General features: G+C 38.8%; 1 protein-coding gene across 1 annotated transcript in view; it reads left to right on the top strand.

The window, feature by feature from the left end:
• Window positions 1–1842: 1842 nt before the first annotated feature.
• The window catches only part of LOC106867710 (condensin complex subunit 2), a 20423-nt gene continuing 2878 nt past the window's right edge, over window positions 1843–19387 (top strand). The window contains exons 1-15 of the mRNA XM_014912670.2: window positions 1843–2488; window positions 4054–4261; window positions 5041–5131; window positions 6526–6612; window positions 7075–7189; window positions 7428–7537; window positions 8670–8738; window positions 9879–10068; window positions 12836–12924; window positions 14211–14352; window positions 15005–15083; window positions 16454–16575; window positions 17623–17846; window positions 18635–18739; window positions 19126–19293. Of these exons, the coding sequence (XP_014768156.2) occupies window positions 4068–4261; window positions 5041–5131; window positions 6526–6612; window positions 7075–7189; window positions 7428–7537; window positions 8670–8738; window positions 9879–10068; window positions 12836–12924; window positions 14211–14352; window positions 15005–15083; window positions 16454–16575; window positions 17623–17846; window positions 18635–18739; window positions 19126–19293 (1785 nt within the window). The 5' untranslated portion in view covers window positions 1843–2488; window positions 4054–4067. The remainder of the gene's footprint in view (window positions 2489–4053; window positions 4262–5040; window positions 5132–6525; window positions 6613–7074; window positions 7190–7427; window positions 7538–8669; window positions 8739–9878; window positions 10069–12835; window positions 12925–14210; window positions 14353–15004; window positions 15084–16453; window positions 16576–17622; window positions 17847–18634; window positions 18740–19125; window positions 19294–19387) is intronic.

Genomic DNA, 19387 nt, shown 5'->3' with positions numbered 1-19387 from the left:
AAATATCCACATCCCTTTCCTTTTATAAGAGAAAGTAAGGCGTGATTTGGCCACCTATACAAGCAGACCGAACGACCAGGGGCTCGGTGTTGCACTTGATGGTCTTCCCTCTTTCCCAATCAGCTAAATCGTTGTGAACATTTTGCTGGTAATTCTGAAAGTTGTGCGATTACGTAAAAGCTCCTTCGTTGGCAAGAATTCTTGTTATTGTCTGCCATTCTTCATGGCATCACAACTGTTTAAGTCGATGTTGTGTCATAACTACAGATTGGTGCACCACACAGAACTTTGTTTACCTCGTAATTTTCTGAAAGTACATAACTTTTAATGAAATTTTGTAGAGATACATTTACGGGGGTATAGATTACAATTATGCTGGTAAAACTTATAACAAAAAAATAAATTGGCGAGGGAGAAGTTTCGGGTTGTTTTCACTCCTTCCTTCCCCGGTTTTTTACCCTTGATTTCCGTAACTTTACTCTTTCCATTCTTTTTTTTTCTCTCGAGATGCGGCCATGCTGGAGCGCCGCTTTTAGTCGAGCAAATCGACCCCAGGACTTATTCTTTGGAAGCCTAGTACTTATTCTATCGGTCTTTTGGGCCGAACCGTTAAGTTATGGAGACTTAAACACACCAGCATCGGTTGTCAAGCGATATATATTTATTTATATTATTATTATTTCTAGCCCACTCTCTCTATACGTACATTGCATGCAAATCACACAGACATATGTGTGTGTACGCATATACACCCCATGTTCGCCAGTGCACATTTTTTTTTCATATTCGTTTACTACATGTACACCTATTACGCTATTTTAAAAAATTGGGGGGGGGGGCTATGGTGAGACGACTCGGAATATTTTTTCTTTTTTTGCTCGGGTCAAACCCTATAGTTTGACCGACCGTTCTTTCTAAGGTTATGTGGGGACCATGTTATCTTATATCTTTTCTTTATGTAAAACAGTAGAGTGTGATTTCAGGTTGATTTGTTTGCTATTTCTAGAAAGCTGAGCGACCACGTAGAGGATCGATCTTGCATTCAGTTTTCTTTCTTATTTTCTTCTTTTACATAGGCACAAGGTAACACATTTTATGAGAAGTCGGAGAATCGATTAGAGTTTGATACTTGATACTTATTTTATCGATTCCGTTATTAGAATTTAGTTTGTACAGGTGGATAATGTATCTGGAATGAATGGCTGAATGAATAAGTAAATAAAAAAATCAATTGGTCACAGCTGCAATACATTTTGGTCATGGGTCTGCTTGATGAGAATTATCTTGAGATTAAATAACAACAGTAAAGAAAACAACACAACTGACAATCTTCATAATATATTTTCTCCTCGGGTCTTAATCTCCACCATAAACCCTACACATGAACGTAACAGAGGTCTACTCAAACGTTCCTATCAGGTTTCCCGTTTGAAGTCAACTTTCTCCTTACATTCCCAAAGGTTAAGAGTACTGCCCGTCTGTCTCACTCTAAGTTTTGTAAATAAAAATAAAACAAATAAACAATAATTCTTTCCGATTTTTTGGCAGCGATTTTGGAGGACGCTGAATGGTAAATCGATTACATCGGTCCCATTGCTCAACTGGTACCTATTTCTATGATTTCTGAAAAGATAAAAAGCGAAGTCGAACCTGGTGAAATTTGAACACAGAATAAAAACAGACGAAATGTCACCGAGCATTTTGTCCAGTGTGCTAAAAGTTCTGCCATCTCGCCGCCACCTGCCAAGAATCGTTTCAAAGCCTAAAATTTCAGGGGAGGAGAGTAGCCGATTAAACCAGCCTCCCGTACTTTTTATAGTATTCATAACGGAGGGATGAAAGGCAATGTTGACCTCAGCATGATTTCAACTCAGAACGTAAAGAGCCGGAATAAATATCACAAAACATTTTGTCCGACTCTTTCACTCCTCCGCCTTAATTAATAAGAATATTTCGTTTCTGATTTAGGCATAAGGCAATCAATATTGAAGTGAGGGGTTTAATCCATCCCAGGTAGGAGAGAAAGGAAGTTCACCACGGCGGGATTTGAACTCGGAATATACAGAGCCGGAACAAATAACCCAGGCATTTTGTCGCACACTCTACCGATTCTGCCAATATATCGCCTTAGTTAATGTCTTCTAATTAAAACTCTCGGCCAATAATCTTGAAGGTAGGAAGTTAGTAAACACTATTCTCTCCAGTACTTGACTGGTGCTTTATTTTGTCGATATCGGAAGGGTGAAAGATAAAACTGACACCGATGAAATAAAAGACAAAGTTGACTTCAACTGCACTAAAAATCTCCACTAATTTAATAAGAAATATTAAAATGGAAGAAAGAAGATTAATGACAATCCGAACGATATCTCGCTTAATTCTCGCATTTGTAAACGAGAAGTTGCGAGACTTCACTCCTGGCGCAAACTTCAAAGTCTTTTAATGATCGTTGCTTGTTGACATATTTTTTAATTAATTCATCAATAAGGTTAGTAAACAATAATTAGTTTATTTAATTTCTTTTATATCACATTTAACGTATCGCCACTGCGATATTAAGATTTGACAAACTTTCTGAATGTAGTGAAAGCTATTCCCTTTTTATTAATATTTGATTAGGTGCTCTGTCAGTTTCAGCTTAATTTTCAAATTTGTTTAACCCTAGGCCAAACTGTATGGAACACGCCTATGATCAAAGGCTTTGCAATCGTGACCATCCCGTCTTTTTAAGAGTATCTAAGACTATACATTATTCAATATACATTATCTTGATCAAGACCGTAGGTTGTGTACTTTAAGGGAAATATTTTTATCAGTCGGAGAAAACAGTATTTCCTCCATCGGTTCGTTTTTGTGTGTCCTGTTTTAATGTCTAGTTAACTGATCAACCAAACTTATAGCCCAAAGTGGTTCAGTCTTGTCTATCCTATATATTTTTCAGGCCTAGTTTATCTCAGACTATTTTATCCAAATGAGTTCTTCTTTGTTTAAATCCGTGAGGTGGGATCTAACGGAGATTTGGCTGTTCTTTCTAGGAATTCGAACCATCACGATTTGTATTTCCGAGGCTTGTAGCTCTTGTATTGTTCTGTTTGTTATTTCCATTCACTTAATCTGATTCTGGTCTGTTTATGTCGAAGAAGTGAGATTCATGCCACACCCAACAACTTTAATGAAGCTCACACACACACACACACACACATATGTATGTATGTAGTGAATAATGCATATGTTGGAGGGCCAAGAAAGTTATGAGGGGAAAAATCGGATCTGCATTCTTTCTGCCATCGAATCTTGTGAATTTTCCGAAAGTCCTCTCATCACCCCCACCCCGTTCGTTTGAGAGAATTTTTGTTTTCATATTCGTCTTCTACACATTTTTTAAAACCTATTAGACTTTTTTTTTTTTTTTGGTGACCAGAAGTTAAACTATATATTATTAACCCTTCGGCCACCGTCTTTCTTTCTTGGAATCAATATCTTCGCCCTCCAACATATGCATTATTCACTACATACACACATACATACACACACAAATAGGTGGCAGATATATTCAATTTTGCTTATTTATTTATTCACATTTAGTGGTTGGCATCAGGAAGGGCATCCGGTTGCAGAAACCATGCCAGAACAGACAAAGGAGCCTGGTGTGGATCCTGGCCTTACCAGCCCCTGTCAAATCATCCAGTCCATGTCAGCATGGAAAACAGACATTAAATGATGATGATGATGATTTGGTGTCTTATTGTTGTTGAGGTCGTTATCGTTGTTTTAATCCACTCAAGGCTTTGGTTGGCCCATGGCTGTTGTAGAAGACACCCAAGGTGCCATACAGTGGGATTGAACCTGAAGCCACATAGTAAATTGATTCATATTTTTGTTGAATAGGTGCACTGTGTCCCTGCATGTCACAAGAGGCAACTATAAGGGTTGGCATCCGAAAGGGCATCCAGTCAGAAAACCTCTCCCACCCAAACCTGCATGGTAAAGATAGATTGATGATGATGTTACGTAACCATTAAGTGATTTTGTTTTCTCTTTTATTTTTTAAAGTGTCTGCTTAAAACATGGCCAACGTATTCGCCACCCCCCATGTCGGCTCACCGGGGACTACATCGAGAAGACTCAGTCTTGGTACTCCTGCCTTGCTGACTAACAAAGATGATGCTGAAGAGCTTCGAGAACGGCGCAAGTCAAAGTTGATGGAGATACAGAACAAACACTTGACCAGCCCGTTGACATCCAATAAATCTAGTCCAAAGTAAGACTGACATTTTTCATTCTTATCATGTTGTCTCCATCTCATTATGCTTTGTTAATGGCTGTGCATGTGTTTAATTTGTTTGAATGTGTGTGTGTAAGTATTTAATTTGTGCATAATTTATGTATTTGTTTAATTTGTGTGTGTCTGTGTGAACAGATGTTTTTTTTTTTGTATCCATGCGTTTTTCTTTCTCCTGTTTCTCTCTTCATTATCTTTTATAAAGATATATCAGATTCTCTTCTCTTCCTTCCTTTGGTATATTTAACTTCTTTGTAGTTTTTTACTTTATATTTCTACACTTTTCTAGCATGTGCATCCATTTGTCTGACCCTGTTTGTCTCCTCTTTGTCTCAAATTTGGCTTTTACTCTTTTGATTTTTGGGCTGTGTGTGTATTAAAGTACTCAGATCGCTGACCACTACACACATTTTTTTCTCTCCTTGTTTCTTTCTGTGTTCCTTTCTGTGGAAGAGCATAGGCTCAAAACATTAAAGATTTTTTTCAATTCCTGAGCATTATACTAATACATCTATTTGTTTTCTACACCACCTGTCTTCGTCCATTAATTTTTTGTGAATTCTCCCTATATATATATATATATATATATATATATATATATATATGTATGTATTAAAGTACTCATTCATCGTTGGCCTTGTGTTGTTTCAGACATGACAAAATTAAATTTTATTTCTATTAAATTTGATGTTCCCTACCAAATTCACTCCTGTCATTGTATAATTTTGTTATAATTTCCATTTTTTTCCTATTTCAAGGAACAGCAGCAGCAGCAATCCCTTGAAAGGTCTCAGTGTGTCTCAGCTAACTGAACATTACACTAATTGTGTGAAGCTGAATGCTGAAAATGTGAGTATTAACTACATTAACCTTTTTCATACCAACCTGCCTGAGATTGTCCCTGGTTCTATGATAAAAGCTTCTTGCTTTAAAAACGATCTAAATCAGTGATTCTCAACCAGGGTCCATGTGACGCGTGGGGTGGGGGGAATTCTATATAAGATTTGTTGGTGTCTACACAAGCAAAATAGTATTTCAAGTGTTCGTGAAAAAATTTTCCTTTAGATGTGTTTATTGCAAGAAACAGCTAAGTTTAACATGTTCCGGATGACTGAAACACGTTCTCTCAGTAAGTGTTGCTGCAAATTTATGTAAGTGCATGTGTGAAAAATTACTAATTCATAATCAAATCTTTTTGGTCCCTTTGGAGAGCAACTTGTTCTGAGATTATGGGTTGCAACTAGAATGCTTGCAATACAGGGTCTTGCAGATAAATTGAGACAATTTTTACAATGCATAAAACTGGTTATGAATACTAACTAAAATAATGGAAGTAGACAGATATAATTTTAATGTAACATTTATTATAAAAAAAAACATTTATCACTCAATATGGCTGCCCTTTTGGACAATTACTGCCTCCACACGAGAAAGAAATTTTTTTGCAGCTGCCACGACCTCCACCTTTTTGATTTTGCATGTCACATGCACGATGCAGGTCTTCAAACTGTTGATACTCAAGTATGGTGAAGCATTGGTCTTTGCTTGAAGTATGCCCCATAAAAAGTAATTGAGAAGGATGAGATCTGGGTTATTACTGGGCCAGATGTTGGTCCTTACACAAAATAGCACCTTCTCACCAAGGAAGGCCTGTGTTGCTTTTGACCCATAGTTTCGCTATTTACCTGACAAATAAAGAAGAGGATTAGATTTTCAAGCAACCAAAGTTCTGTCAAAAAATGAAATGTTAAACCTACTAAGTCAACAGCTTAAAATTGTTCTCAAATTATTTGCAAGACTCTGTTGAGTAGTTGAATTAGTCATTTAACACACGTACTCTCTTTCTCTCTCTCTCTCTTTCTCTCTCTCTCTCTTTCTCTCTCTCTCTCTCTTTCTCTCTCTCTCTCTCTTTCTCTCTCTCTTTCTCTCTCTCTCTTTCTCTCTCTCTCTCTCTCTTTCTCTCTCTTTCTCTCTCTCTCTCTTTCTCTCTCTCTCTCTTTCTCTCTCTCTCTCTTTCTCTCTCTCTCTCTTTCTCTCTCACTCTCTTTCTCTCTCTCTCTCTTTCTCTCTCTCTCTTTCTCTCTCTCTCTCTCTTTCTCTCTCTCTCTCTTCCCTTCTCTTTCTTTCTCTCTCCACTTTTGCTTCAAATCCTGTCAGAACTGACTTATATAATCATGCTTCTGGAATTTTTATAATATAATAAAACACAATATGTTGATTATTACTTTATTTTCTAATTCTAGAAAATCACCACAAAGAATGCATTTGGTCTTCATCTCATTGACTATATGACTGATCTTCTCAAAGGAAAAAAACTGGGAGATTTTCAGGTGAGTCACACAAGTTCTTCCTTTTCCTTTAAGCAAGAGGCTGGTCAAGTCCCACATCTCACTTGGGACTTGACCAGTGTGATGTGGGACTTGACCAGCCTTGCTAACACATCGTTATTGGAAGTAGTTATAAGACTAATTAGTAGCCTTGACTATGAAGCTTTTGGTTTGTCTATTTGTGTGTGTCTGTAAGATCAGTAAATGTTTTTGTTTTTACAAGTTTATTAGTGGGGGTGGGCATACAGATATATACGGTAATCCCTTGACTATCATGGGTGGTATGTTCCAAAACCCCCTGCAATAGGTGAAAATCCACAGAGATTTATATATATATATATATACACGTATCTGTTTACTGAAGGTCAAGCAACTAATTTCATTGCACCATTACATGGAACAAGTGTGTATATGTGTCCTCTCTTTTAATCTGAGGTTGGAATATTTTGTTTTTGTTTATTCCAGGTTGCCGGTACCACACTGGATGCCAGTGCCAAAATCTATGCTAGTCGGGTTGATGCTATACACTCTGAGACATACAAAGTCCTCAGTACTTTGAGTCGTGGCAATAAGAAGAAAAGTAAGAGCAGTTTGTATCATCATCATCATCATCATCATCATTCTAACGTCCAACTTTCATTGTCTGTCTGTATGTCTAGTAATCAATCTTCAATCCAATTCTCCGTCTGTCTGTCTGTCTGTGTGTCAGTAATTACATATGTTGTTGGTGCTGCTGGTGGCGGTGATGGTGGCACCACCAAAACTGATTTATTTATTTATATTTATTTATATTTTTTCTCTTTCCACAAACAATAAAGAAAAAGATGATGGAGATGAGAACGGTGAAAGTGATGATAACAATGATGATGATGATGATGATGGTGGTAGTGGAAGTGTAAATGTCGCGAAAAAAGAGAAGAAGAAAAAGGTAATCCTTTAAAGTTATTTATTGCTGTTGTTTAGTCATTTATTTACCGTTCTTTTTTTGTATTTTATGTGGTTTTGTTGGAAGTTGCTGCTTGCCAAACAGGTAAGCAGTGAGAGTAGATTTACTTGCTTAAGGCTCAAGTTTTCATACCCTGGCATTGCTTGGCCCCTGCACTGTGCATATAGCCAAAATACTTAACTCTCAACAGTATACTGTTACTAGGGGTAAACTAATGGCATTTTATGGCTGTTTTACCCTGAAAAGACGAAGAGCAAAGCTGACCTTGGTGGGATTTGAACTTAATGTAAAGAGCTGGAATAAATTCCAAAAGGCATTACTTCTGATGCTGTAATAGTTCTTCCGATTCATCTCTGTCGAATAATAATGATATTTTATTGCCTTTGCACAGCTTCTAACGCTGGAGATGTACTACGGTGTCAGCTGTTCACTACCTCTGAACTAAGGTAACACCCCTTATTTTTCAAGCACCATCCGGAGTATTCAAGCGGTTCCAAGCAGTGCTGTTTTCTGCAAGTGCTCCGCCCTTATTGTAGCCCCTATTTGTTCCATGTACTTCTCGAGATTCTTACTCACTGTTTCCAGGGCTCCGACGATTATTGGTACTACTGCTACCTTTTTCATCAACCACAACTGCTTCACTTCCCAAGCTAACCTATCATATCTCTTGACTTTTCTTTCTTCCTTATCGCATACCTTGTTGTCAGCTGGGCATGCTATATCTATGATCCAGCATAGTTTGTTTTCTTTCTCAATTAAGACTATGTCCGGCTTCCTATTCTCTCTCTCATGGTTGCACTGCATCATAAAATACCATAGGATTTTTGCATTTCTATTTTCGACGATGCCTTCAGGTTTGTGGTCGTACCAAGTTTTTGCTCTGTCAAGTCCATACTTTTTGCAAAGTGTCCTATTATTATTATTACTATTATTATTATTAATGGTAATGATGATAATAATATAATAAAGTAAGTTTAACACAATATTTTGGTTTAGGTTACAGGATCGGAGGCTGGTTTTCTGACATGTTTAGGAACCATATTTTTTACCCGATATCACGTTTGATCTCAGTAATGAAGCTTGTATTGATCTGTTGCTCTTTGTTTAACTTCAGAGACGGAACACATTAATTGAAACCAATCTGAAGAATATTAATGTGGAAAAACTCGATATTGACTTTGAGGTGAGAAATGATTTATTTATTTCTTTTTTCTTTTTGTTTCTGTGTATATAAACAAAACAAAGCAAAATCATTGTTTACAATGTTGTTTAGTTGGTATATTAAGCTTGGTTGACCAGTGGTTTCAGGTTTAGTTATACTGAGTGGCACCTTGGGCAGGCAGTGTCTTCTGCTATGGCACCAGGCTGACCAAAGCCTTCTGATTAGATTTGGTAGATGGAAACTGAATAAGCCCATTGTGTGGCACTATTGTGGTGCCACATAAAAAGCAGCCAGTACACTCTGTAAAGTGGTTGGCATTAGGAAGGGCATCCAGCTGTAGAAACCATGCCAGAACAGACAACTGGAACCTGATGTGGCTCCTGGCCTTGCCAGCTTCTGTGCAACCCATGCTAGCATTGAAAATTGGTTTTAAGTGATGAAAATAATGTTGTCGTAGTAATAGTAGTAGGAGGAGGAAGGGCATCCAGCCATAGAAACCATGCCAAACATACACTGGAGCATGATGTGGTTCTTGGGTCCAGTGGATTTTGTCCTGCCAAGGAAGTTATGTTTTTGCCAGCGTTGGTTTGGGAAATTGGGCGATTTTCAGCATTCGTGTACATGGGTGGAAATGAGCTGCTTGGCGGAGGTCTGTGCTCTCCAAACGCTTTTCTACTTGTGTAGTAGTCTGTCCGTCGATGCGACGAAGACCATCTAGTCATCCTGGGGTGGGGGTGGGCTTTTTTCTGTGAGTCCGCAGATGGCTAGTGAGACCAATCTGCGCCCGAAAGAGTCTTTGACAGTGTGGACAGGGAATGGTAGCGCCTGATACAGGGTTGTTAGCTCTGTTATTCCTGGCTTGTCTGCGGTCTTCTGCAACAGCGATCCTATTGGTCTCGCATGTGTTGGCACCCTTGTGGACAGCTGATCACCATCTTTCTCTGTCTAGAGCAGACTGCTCCCAAGTTGCATGGTCGATGTTGAAGGCTTTCAGTACGTCCTTAAAACGCTTCTTCTGGCCGCCTTGTGAGCGCTTTTCCTTTTGCAGCTCGCCAAAGAGCAATCTTTTTGGTAATCGATCATATTGTATATTGTCTATTGTTCATGTTAATTCATTTTGTCTTGTATCTCTGAACCCTTCTACTTTCTTTCTTTTCAAAGATGGACCCTCTGTTCAAGTCGTTAACTTCATCATTTGCTGAAGGCAACTCAAATCTGTTGCTTAGTGCAATTAGTTGTTACACTGATTGCTGTGACATTGTGCTCGATTCTTCTTCTGTCATCAAGGACATTGAGGATAAAAAAGTGCACAGCTCGTACAGAGATTCAATTGATGTCGACGATATTAAGAGTAAGTTTTTGTTTTTGTTCTTTTATTTTCTCTTTTGAACAGTTTTCTGTTTCTTTGTGCTCTTCATCTCAGGCGTAGATGTGTGGTTAAGAAATCCACCTTCCAACCACATGGTACTGGGTTCTGTCCCACTGTGTGGCACCTTGGACAAATGTCTTCTACAATAGCCCCAGGTCGATCAAAACCTTATAAGTGGATTTGGTAGTCCGAAAGTGAAAGAAGGCTTTGTATATGTGTACATTGGTGTGTGTGTGTGTGCGCGTGCGTGTGTGTGCCATCTTGTCTTGGCATCATACAAGAGTTGTAAACAGGTGTCACTGTCATACAAGCAGTGTCATTCATTTCCAATATCCTGTGAGAACATGTCTTGCTATTGCCTTACCTGGAAACAGGTGAGGGTTCATAAGAGAAAGGGCAACTGGCCATAGAAAATCTGCCTCAGATAAACTCTATCCAAACCAGGCAAACATGGAAAAGTAGACATTAAAATAGTACTGCCGATGACATCAGTTATTGTGCCTATGTGCACCTTGTTTTCCATTGTAAGCATTCTTATTGATCAGGAATTGGTCCAGTGGTAGGGAGCCAATTTTCAATATTCAAAAGCTGGTAGCATCACATTACATCCACTTTGAAGCAGTGTTTTCAGTACAGCACCATATTCCTTCTGGAATTTAAATGACTCCACTCAAACCATTCCAAAGTGCAATCCTTATGCCCAAAGTTCTCCTTAGAAGTTTCAGAGATTAAATTCCTTCCAACTGCATGCTATTTTTAATTTAAATTTAATCTGTTGTCTTCCTTGTCTTTTCAAACCACATTTAATCATTAAGATAATGATTGGTTCTTCTCATTATGGATGTAGTTTTAATTGATTATAATTCCTTGGTTTGTTACATTATGTATATTCAGCGCCCATTTAGTATTTAATTAGGTAAACTGAAGCAAACACAGTTATGTCCCTTCACCAAGTTTGTGAAAGAGAGCTGTAGAAGCTAATACTGTTTAACCTGTTGTAAACGTTGATTTAGCAGAAATGAGATCAAAGACGTTTCAGATGTGACCATCCTGTCTATTTTATAGAGATAGTGTATATGCTATTCATTTCTAAAGACAGTAAAGTATAATCTGAGGGAGACTAGGCTGCTGTTTCTATCACGGTGGTGCAAAAATAATTGCAGTTTTTAACCATTAAATTTTAAGCAATATCACAGGTCTGATTAAATTTTATTGATTGAAATAATAATCATTAGAATCAGTTCATTTTTGCTAAGAAGAACGTTAAGACGATGTTGATGATTAAGGTGGATGTTGCCGTAATACTGTTGGACGAAATTGGTAAGTGTCAATGTAGCTGCTGTGGTTGTGGTGTCTGGCGCTGGAACTGGCTGTGTCTTCGTGGTCACTGGCTAGACCTTAAAAGATCTGGAACCAAAGATACCAGAACGAGGAAAAGCTGAGTTTTTATAAGGAGCTGTAGGCTAAAACGGGGTAATAAACAGGCTGACCCACGTGATTCTATTTAGAGCCTCTGACTGGTTATCCGCTACAGGTTTGTGCTATTGAATAGGAGACAAAATGTGCCAATACCAACCAATCAGAGTAGGGGACACAATGTGATCCAAATAGCAGCCAAAGGCTAGCTGTTCCCTACTACATATGAATGCATCACGTATATATAATAAATGGGAGAGGGGACTTTCACCTGAGTCTATGCTACAGAGTTGATGGATGGATTTCTGTTCGACCTCCAGCCTGAGCTGTGTCACTGAAGGTGCAACTGGACAGCAGGTGACCTAGATTAGTAGAAACTACTCCTATGGTATGTCTGTTCTTCTAGCTAGGATGACCATTATGAATATGGTTTCCTTAGACACACGACAGATAGCCAGATGGCTTGTGACAGACAAGCAGCCAACAGAGAGCCACATAGTCAGCATGAGCGAATGATGATAACCAATGACACAACACAGTAGCAGAACAAACACACAGGACAGAGAAACAACACGACCTGACCAAATGGCCAAAACACAGACACACACACACAAAATATGCTATGTACTATCTCATCACATCGACATACTACTTCTCCTGTTGTTGTTTTACTTCATCAACTCGAAGCAGTTGGTAACTTCATGTAGCGGCCTTCATTGATATTGTAAATCAATCTTTGTGTATCCATCACGTAGATGAAACTGTTGATCAAATAAATGATTTGAATTACAGTCCGATGCTTTCCTCATTGCTTTCCTTTGATGTCGTCCAACACACCTGTCTCAATCTGCTGCACCCGACAACGTACATTGGACCGTCAACAACACCTTTTGCTATACATCCCACTACACGTTCCTGGCAGTTCTTCTCTGCTATGATAGTGTTTTGCCAAGAATCAAGAAAAGCAGTGAATGATTCCAATTACCAATCTCTAAACAAAATCCATAACCTTCTTTTGGTACCTGCTTCAGTTTGGTAAAGTGTTTCAACTCAGTCCAGTCACTATACAAAACGTTACCAGTTGTTGTACAGAATCCAAGTTTCCTTACAGGTCATGATCACGACGTGATTAAGAAATTGATCGTTTTTGCTGAATGAAAGGATCTCAGAGCAGATTTCATAAAAGCAATTTTAAAAGCTTTTGTTCAGTTCAAGCATCGTCCATTTGTCCAAAAAGAATTTTTGGTTGTTGTTATTCTTTGTATTTTTTCCCGTTTTCTAATGTTTACTCTCTGAATTAAACTGCAAAGTTTCTTGTGTTCTCCTTTTGCAGATCATGTGGATAAAAGTAAATTCTTAGATGCTCAGATATGCCCAACATTCTCTACTTTTGAATTCAATGACTGGAATGAGAAAGCTGAGGTAAAATTCTACTGGATTTATTTATTTTCTTTTATTTAATTCATAAAGTTGCAAATATCTAACGATATACTTCTCGGGTATGAAGCTCAGGGGCATCAGGTTTTTTTGTGAGTGAGTTTGAAACCCAAGTTACAAAGCTATTTCCCTTTTATTCTTTCTTAAATGGACCATGTGGTAATACATACGTAATTATATTGTCAAACAGACGTTCCATGCTGGTTTATCTTTTGTAGTTATTATCAATACAAGTAAGGCAGGAAGCTGTAGAATTGTTAACACATCAGGCAGAATGCTTAGTGGCATTTCATCTATCTTTATGTTCTGAGTTCAAATCCCACTGAGGTCGCCTTTGCCTTTCATACTTTCAGAGTTGATAAAAGAAGTACAATCTGAGCATTGGTGGTGGTGGTGGGGGTTGATGTAATCAACTATCCCCCTGCCCGGAACTTGCTGGTTTTGTGCCAAAATTTGAAACCATTATAAATACAGGTGTAATCCACTTTGAAGATACATATAATCCTACCACTAAATATAAAACTAGGGGTTCTTTTGAAGGATCTCTGGAGTAATGTTGCTCGACTGGATGCATAGCTTGAAGGAGTCTGTCCAAGTTGAGCCACCACTTCTCGACATTCAGCAGTCACATCTCTGGTCCTACACACATGGAATTAGAAAACTGCAGTGGAGAACCAAAGAGCCACAAGATAGATTCCTCTAGCAAAGCCATGCGGCAGGTAACATAGGGGTAGACCAAGATCAAGAGGATTGAATAGTATCCATAACCTCAAGTAGTCATACTTAAGAATCCAACCAGAAAGTGTTAATGATGCTGGCTTCTGATCAGACCCTATGGAAGAGGTACACAAGGACTCTAACCCCCCCCCCCCAAACTCTCTCAGGAATTGTGGGCAAAGAAGATGAGTGGATGTATAAGTCTGGATAATCCGGCTGTGCAAATACACTTTCTATTTTGATGGCGTTAGGAAGGGCATCCAGCTGTAGAAACTTTGCCAGATCGGATTGGAGCCTGGTGCTGCCTTCTGGCTTGCCTGTTTTCAGTCAAACCGTCCAACCCATGCCAGCATGGAAAGCGGACGTTAAACGATGATGATGATGATATAAATGGTCCGTGTGATAATCCTATTGTTAAGTGTATGCTTAACGGCTCATGGTATCCTAGGGTTCTCTATGGAATCCCTAATGATGCCATTGTTGTTCATGCATCCACTCTGTATTTTTAGCCTCCTTCTGCAAATTCCAGGCAAATTTTTTGTTGTTGCTTCCAGGCGATGAGGATGAATGATGAAGCTAACCCTGAGTATGCTTTTGATGTTGATGCTGAACTTGAAAATATTCCTGATGGCTATGATGATGGTGATGATTATGCTGGTGAAGACAATGATCCAACTGAGGACATGGTCGGTACAGGTTAGTGTGAATGGTTTTATTCTCCGTGCGTATGTGTATGTTGATGTTTTTGTAAGCAAGTGTATGTCTGTGTATCTTTGTATGTGTATGTATGTTTGTGTGTGCGTGAGTGAATTTTTATTTCCCTTCGTTTTGACTTGTGTGTTTTTACTGATTATAAACAAAAGCTTCACTGATCATGCAGATGCTGTAGATAGTTTCTCTGCAGTCCACCGAGGATGCATGTTTAAGGTGTTGGTTGTTTGATTGATTGATTGGGGGATCATTGCTTGGATACAGGTGAGAATTGGCATTAGGAAGGACATCCAACTATAGCAAACTCTGCCTCAATGCAATCTCATCTGACCCATTGCAAGTGGGGAAAAGCAGATGGTAAAATGATGATAACTGTCTTTGTCATATGTTATAAATTGTCTGTTTGTCTCATGGATACATCGTGTGTTTGTGAAAAATAGTGCACATTGTGTGTGTGTGTGTGTCATACATGGAGCACACTGTCACATGATACATGTTGTCAGTGTCCCTCTCACATGTACTCCATGTTTTTTTCTCCCTTCCCTCTCTCTCTCTTTCTCATATATGCAATATTTTCCCTCTCTTTGTCTCTCTCTCTCTCACACACATGATAACTCCTAGTGTTGTATCATTTCAGCCAGTAACAAACATGTTGGTGATGGTGAGAATATCCTGTCTCTAAGAGAATCATCCCTACTACAAAAGACATCTACGAAGTAAGGATTTTTTTCTCTCGCCTTTGTAATGACCCCCAACCCAACCAAATTTCTGAAATGGTTCTTATTTCTCTCTCTTCCTCCCTATTTAACCCTCAAAGGAAGGAGAAGAGGAAATATACCATAACCATGCTGCTTATCTTTCACACACCACTGCTGTCTGACTGGCCCTCATGCCAGTGGCACGTAAAAAGCACCATTCAAGCGTGGTTGATGCCAGTACCGCCACACTGGCCCTTGTACCGGTGGCACGTAAAAAGCACCCACTACACACTTGGAGTGGTTGGCATTAAAAAGGGCATCCAGCTGTAGAAACATTGCCAGATCAAATTGGAGCCTGGTGCAGGCCCCTGGCTTGCTAGTCCTCAGTCAAACCGTCCAAACCGTTGTTAGCACACCGGACATAGTGAGTTCAAATTCTGCCATGGTTGACTTTGCCTTTGTAGGCGCAGGTATGGCAAATGTTGTGAGTGGGATCTGGTAGACAGAAACTGAAAGAAGCCTGTTGTGTGTGTGTGTTTGTTGGCCACTATGCTTGATAACCGGTGTTGGCATGTTTATGTCCCTGTAACTAGCGGTTTGGCAAAAGAGACCAATAGAATAAATACCAGGCTTGAAACAATAATAAGCCCAGGGGTCAGTTCAGTCACCTAAAAATTCTTCAAGGTGGTACCCCAGTATAGCCACAGTCCAGTGACTGAAACAAGTAAATAGATATAAAAAAAGAGATATCTCACCATGCTCCTCCACCTTACCTATGCTTGTAACAGGTGTGGCAGGGCATCTCTGATCACCCTACTGCTGCTTATCTCATCCTTTACTCTCATAACTGGGACCTCCAAATAGTTGAGATGTTTCAGTTGTTTATCTCACCCCCAGTCCACTCATCTCTGGAGCATCCACCCTGGGTATTTCAGATGTCTCTTCTGTCCCATCGTAAGTATCTTTGAAACAGTGAGATGGGAGGGTGTGTATCTCAGATAACGCTTCTGTTTCTTTATCCTCCTATACACTCCTTGTAATCAGGCGACCCCCACAAAATATCTTAAATGTACCTCTTTATCTCTTCCCTCACCCCCACCCATCCTAATTATCCTTATGGTGAGGGAGAGGAAGGGGACACCAAACTATCTCAGATCACCCGCTCTCACCTTTTATCCTTGTACCATGGTGCCCCATCCCCCACCCCAGATACCTCTAATATGTTCTGGGGCCCTTGTTACAAGGGTAAAATTTGTTACATTTTTTTACTTTTATTTTGCTACATTTTTTAACCCCCGCCCCTTATTTTGTGTATTTTCCATTTATTTACGTATCCATTCTTTTAAAATGTATTCTTTTTATTCTCTTTGTCTTTTTGCAACTTCCAGCACAACAACTTCTCTGGTAGATTTTCTGGCTACTGCCCCTTCAGAATATTCCTTCTTCAACGTGAAGCTACTACAAACCTGGAAAGGACCGACTCATTGGAAAACTCATCCCTTAGCCCGGTGTAAGTACAAACCATTCATTTTTTTTTTGCCTCTCTTTGGCAAGCTTCTCTCTTCTCGCTTCACCATGAGGTAATTTTACCTGATGTCTAGATTCTTTTTTGCTAATTGTTATTGCTCATTGCTACCCACTTTCTTCCAGTCTTCTCAGGCATTTATGGCTCCATCGACAGAGCTGTTCCATTGCTGCATCACCCTCTGTGTGTGTGTGTGTGTGTGTGTGTGTGCACGCGCATGCATATATATATATTGGGGGAAAAAAGGAGGTAATTAGAATTTTGGATAATTGTTTATTAGCGCTTTCATTCGTTTACTGAACTCGTCAAGACAAAATTAAAATGAAAACTATCATTCTGGTTTTAATTTTGTCCTGATGAGTTCGGTAAATGAACAAAAGCACTAATAAAGAATTATCCAGAATTCTGACTGCCTCCTTTTTTTCTTGATATACAATATCTGTACACCACCTCAAACACTCTGTACATACATATATATATATGTATATATATATATATATATATATATATATATATATATATATATATATATATATATATATATATATACATATATATATACATATATATATATATATATATATGTAAATCTAAAAGGGTAAATATCCCTCCCCTTTGGTCATGAATGATCATGGGATTGCACCTAGAAAGTTCCCTTCTGAGGCACAAGTCTGGGCAAGGTTGTTTGTGGAAGACCAGCAGTCACCCATGCATACCGGCCTCCCCCCCTCCAAGCTACAGATATTGTCCAAGGGAAAGGCAAAGGCCGATACAGCTTGGCACCAGTGACGTCGCAACTCATTTCTACGGCTGAGTGAACCGAAGCAACATGAAATAAAGTGTCTTGCTCAAGAACACGACATGCAGCCTGGTCTGGGAATCGAACTCACAATCTCATGATCGTAAGCTCAATGCTCTAACCACTGAGCCATGCGCCTTCGCATGCATGCATTCATGTATGCATCCATGCATACATACCTGCATACATACATACATACATACATATATTCTTTCTTTCTTTCTTTCTTTTAGTGAGCAACAAAAGTTCTTCAAGTAAACTAGCAAGCAAAAAAGAAAAAGTTTTGTTGAATTTTTCTGACAAGAGAGACTTTACTGAAGAGTTCCGGAAAGGTCGGAGTTGTGTTCTTACGAAAAAGAAGCTTGAATCTTTGGTAAAAGAAAACACAACATTACCCAAAATTCTCGATTATGAAGTATCGTCTTTGTTCTCTTCATTTCTCAAACCCAACCTTCTTGTAAGTATCTTGTCCACGAGTTTTTTTTTTTTTAATTGGTTTGCTTATAATCTGATAGACTTTAATATTCATTGTCTATATTTTTGCAATGGCTGTGAGGCTGTGGTGGTGGAGTAGAATACTTTAACACACATGGTTGTAAGTTCAGATCTCATGTTGTTGATGTCCCTGGGCAAAGGGCATAGCTATGCTTGCTTCAGTTTGCCTGACTGATGGAAAAAACAGGCTTAACTTCTTTGTGTGTGATGAGGGTTGGCAACAAGAGGGGCATCCATCCATCCATAAAAAATCTTCAACATCTGACCCAAAAGGATGAAAGGCAAAATTGACCTTGGCGGAATTTGAACTCAGAACGTAGTGGTAGACGAAATACCACTAAGTATTTCGCCTGGTGTGCTAATGTTTCTGCCAGCTCGCCGCTTTTGTAATAATAATAATAATGATGATGATGATGATGATGATCCTTTCTACTGGAGGCACAAGGTCTCAAATTTGTGGGGAAGGGAACTCGTCAATTACATCAACCCCAGTGTTCAGCTGGTACTTAATTTATCGACCCCGAAAGGATGAAAGGCAAAGTTGACCTTGTTGGAATTTGAACTCAGAACGTAGTGACAGGCGAAATATCACTAAACATTTCGCCCGGCGTGCCAACCATTCTATCAGCTTGCTGCTTTTGTAGTAATAATAATAATAATAATAATATAATAATAATTAATGTTTTTATTTCTAATGTATAAATTATGTAAGAAATTATATCCTTCTTTTCCTTCTTTGGTTTCTTTCAGGTAAGGCGACAGGTGTGCAGTTCTGTGAACGCTGATGACCTTGTGGGTGACTACGATTACAACAACAGCAATGATAAAGAGAATTACTGTCCTGCTTATGACCAGGTAATCTTTTTAAGTTGGTTCCATTAACAACAATCCTGATATCAAGGGATTTCAAGACCAGCAATTGTGGGGGAGGGGGGTAAATCGATTATATCTCACCAGGCTGTATTATTTTTTTATTTTTTATCGCTATCCTTTAAAATGTTTTTATATCCCCCAACCTATTACAGCAAACGAAATCTCTTTCTCCTCTAATTGTTTTGTTCCACTTTCTTTTATTTTATTTTATTTCTCCACTTTGTGTGTTATCCTGTTTTATTTTATTTCTTCTTCTCATCTTCTTCTTCCTTACATTCCCCTCTTACAATGTTACCCTGTTATCTTATCCCTTTTTTCTATTATTTTCTTTTCTGTTTTTTTTTTTTGTTTTTTTATTCTCCTTCCAGGCTGGGGATGATGATAACTGCGACGATACTTCAGAAGATTTGTTTGGGTTTAGTTGTGTCACAAGCAACAGCAGCCAGCGCTCTGACGGCAACTTAACAAACGTCGGAGGGGACATGTCAAAACTGTCGACCCTTGATGGAGATGGTTTAATTGCTCAACCGCACAAGGTTTGTTCTCAAAGAATTTCTAAGAATTTAGTGCTTTGCTACATTTAGAAAAAATAATTCTTTTTCTCCCTAAAAATGTTTAACCAAGAATAAT

This window comes from Octopus bimaculoides, chromosome 14 (assembly GCF_001194135.2).
Source record: "Octopus bimaculoides isolate UCB-OBI-ISO-001 chromosome 14, ASM119413v2, whole genome shotgun sequence".
Classification (NCBI taxonomy): Eukaryota; Metazoa; Mollusca; class Cephalopoda; order Octopoda; family Octopodidae; genus Octopus; species Octopus bimaculoides.
The sequence above is the reverse complement of the archived record's forward strand: the minus strand, read 5'-3'. Positions and strand labels throughout refer to the sequence as shown.